This window comes from Culex pipiens, unplaced genomic scaffold, assembly GCF_016801865.2.
Source record: "Culex pipiens pallens isolate TS unplaced genomic scaffold, TS_CPP_V2 Cpp_Un0203, whole genome shotgun sequence".
Taxonomy (NCBI): Eukaryota; Metazoa; Arthropoda; class Insecta; order Diptera; family Culicidae; genus Culex; species Culex pipiens.
Window position 1 is genome coordinate 12,208 of NW_026293020.1, and position 2,949 is coordinate 15,156.

The following is a 2,949-nucleotide window of genomic DNA, read 5'->3' on the forward strand; positions in this document are numbered from 1 at the left end:
AAAATTGTAAAATTGTAAAATTGTAAAATTGTAAAATTGTAAAATTGTAAAATTGTAAAATTGTAAAATTGTAAAATTGTAAAATTGTAAAATTGTAAAATTGTAAAATTGTAAAATTGTAAAATTGTAAAATTGTAAAATTGTAAAATTGTAAAATTGTAAAATTGTAAAATTGTAAAATTGTAAAATTGTAAAATTGTAAAATTGTAAAATTGTAAAATTGTAAAATTGTAAAATTGTAAAATTGTAAAATTGTAAAATTGTAAAATTCTAAGATTCTGAAATTCTAAATTATTAAATTTTCAAGTCTAAAATTCTCAAATTGTTAGATTCTAAAATATTAAACTATTTATGAATTAATGAAAAACAAAATTCCGTTTTCGGAAAATTTGAAGGTTGGGTGGAGGGGGACAAAAACATGAAATAAAATTTGCAATTGCCTTGGTACTAACGATCAAAAAACTTTTGCCGATTTTTTACGAGCCCAAACATTCTAAATATGATTATCAACGCAAGAAAATGCATTCCAAATTGTTTTCAGTTGATCTTTTTCCATTAGATTTTTTTTCTGCCTGATTTTCCGGCTCGATTTTGACAAGAGGGAGGGGGCACATAAACATTTAAAAAAAATACAACGGTTATTTAAATCTTTCAATTCCTCCTAAGCGTAAAAAAACTGGTAAACTGGTTTTATGATTCTTCAATCCCTTTCCAAGTTATACGCTCATGTGGCCACCCTGCTCTAAACTATAGCAATCGCAAAAATTCTACTCACCATTCGACCGGCACAGGATGCTCAAGCTCAGCGGGATCGTGATGAACACCGAGTTGATATCGTCGATGCACTGGGCCATCACGCTGAACGACAGCCACGAGAACAGCGCCTCGGTGTACGGCGCCGTAAAGAAGATCGACGCCGGATTGAAGCAGAACAGAATGACGGCCAGTTCGCTTTTTTTCTTGTTTCCCAGCACCAGATTGCTCAGCTTGTAAAGGGCTTTTGCGGCCAGCACGAAGCACACCAGATTGAGCAGCACGGCCAGCACGAGCGAGAGTTCGCGGTACGTGATCATTGGGGTGCTTCCGCCGAGCGAGCTGGTGGCGATCTTGATGATAAAGGGAAACAGCGGGAAGAACGCGAGCGTGTTTTCGTACGAGTAGCCGTACTCGGAGATGTGGAGAAAGTACTGGCCGTCCCAGCGGTGCAGCCCGCCGAGGAAAAAGTTTACCGCGCCGTCCAGTTTGGCGGGGGGTGCTTCCGGGTCTCGTGGGGCTACGAACACTCCGGCATCGTGGTCCGGGACGAGGTGGTTCGATACTACTTGCAGGGTGATTACGAAGAGCCGGCTGAGTAACGCGAGGGACGTTATCGATATGTGCCAGGTGCTGGAGGAGGAGGGCGTCGATGGGGTTTTGGTCTTTTTGGGACTGCTTGAGCTGTGATTGTGCTGATGTTGGTGGTTTTGGTGCTGTTTTGTGCTGGTGTTGCCGGCGGGAGGCTGCTGGTTTTTGGTCGCTTTGTTACTCATTGTAAATAGTTGTTTGTGTGGACACTTGCACGCGCGGTTTTAAAACGTTTGACTGCCGGATTTGATTAGTGATATCTGTTTTCGGTTTGGTTTCACGAATTTGGGGCACGCGGGTTGAGGCAACGTTAACTTTTGCTGTTGGATCCTAAAACGGGGGAGAAGATTGAAATTTAGTTTATTGTTTTAGTTAGAAAACTCTTAATTGCAAAATGATTACTAAAAACCTAATTTTAGGATCCAACAGAAAAGTATTGTTTGCTGACAGAGGAAACATAATCAAACAGCGATAAAATAATAGCTCTAAATCTACTAATAGTTCATTAACTTTGAGTCAATGTTACGCCACAGACAAGGTAAACTGTAAAAATTAACTTTCTCCTTATCAAAATAAATAATATAGAACAAGTTTGATTGATGACCTAGATATTTCTGCACAAATCAGTTTAAAATGTGCTGTCTTACTGAATTTCTTACTCTCTTAAAACATTTTTACAATTAAATGGAAACGAAGATGAAAAAACAGTTGGAAAATAATATTGTTATTTAATTCCTAATTTCCCAATCTCAAACTAAAGAACTCATTCCCAGTCACAATATAAACAGAGCACGCCCCACACCAACCCACCCACTCCCACTGGGGGGTGTTTTCCTTTCAGCTTGCAAATTTTCCATTTTCAGTCACCCCAAAATAAAAGAAAATTCCACTCACCTTTGAGATGGTTTTCTGCGGTTATGGCGACTGGTTGAGGACCGTTTTTCTACCGTTTCACACGAAGGCAATCGCGCGCTTCACATTGGAACCATCGACGAACAAAACCGGGGCCAATTTGCTGCGGAAAAATGGAAAAACTAAGGTGAAAAATCCGCGACGGCGACTCCCGCGATGCCCGACATGTTTTCGACTTTTTTGTGTTTGACAGGTGCAAATTTGTTGTTTTTTTCTCGGGAGCGAGAGAAGAGGGGATTCGGACAGAATGCTGGAAAAGGGTTTAGTCCGACAAAAAAATATTATTCGACTAAAATTTAACAAAAAGATTTTGCAGGAAAAGATTTATATTTGAACGTCTTGGTTCTTCCAAGGGTTCTTCCAGTTTTGATTATTGGGTAGTTTTAAAGAAAGCTAGAAATCTGGAAAATTTGGTTCGGAAACTTTTTATTGGATGAGCAATTCTCTACGGAATCGGTCTTTTTTTTATTTTAATTTTTGTATTTTTTAATCTGGCTGAAACTTTTTTGGTGCCTTCGGTATGCCCAAAGAAGCCATTTTGTATCATTAGTTTGTCCATATAATTTTCCATACAAATTTGGCAGCTGTCCATACAAAAATGAAAATTAATAAATCTTTTGCCGGGGCATTCGACGGTGCACCAACTCGCACGCATCTCGGAGATGGTGAAGCGCGGCTTCCTAGCGGGGAAAT

General features: G+C 39.2%; 1 protein-coding gene across 1 annotated transcript; it reads right to left on the bottom strand.

Annotated features, from left to right (window-relative positions):
- Positions 1-756: 756 nt before the first annotated feature.
- On the bottom strand, positions 757-2,441 carry LOC120431721 (GPI mannosyltransferase 2-like). Its single transcript, XM_039596848.2, has 2 exons — positions 2,239-2,441; positions 757-1,674 (listed from the first exon to the last, which is right to left on the bottom strand). The coding sequence occupies exon 2, from the start codon at positions 1,527-1,529 to the stop codon at positions 768-770; it is 762 nt and encodes a 253-aa protein (XP_039452782.1). The 5' UTR covers positions 1,530-1,674; positions 2,239-2,441; the 3' UTR covers positions 757-767.
- Between the last annotated feature and the right edge of the window lie 508 nt (positions 2,442-2,949).

Excerpts from the sequence above, each read along its gene's own strand:
- LOC120431721 (XM_039596848.2), bottom strand. The coding sequence starts at position 1,529 with ATGAGTAACAAAGCGACCAAAAACCAGCAGCCTCCCGCCGGCAACACC.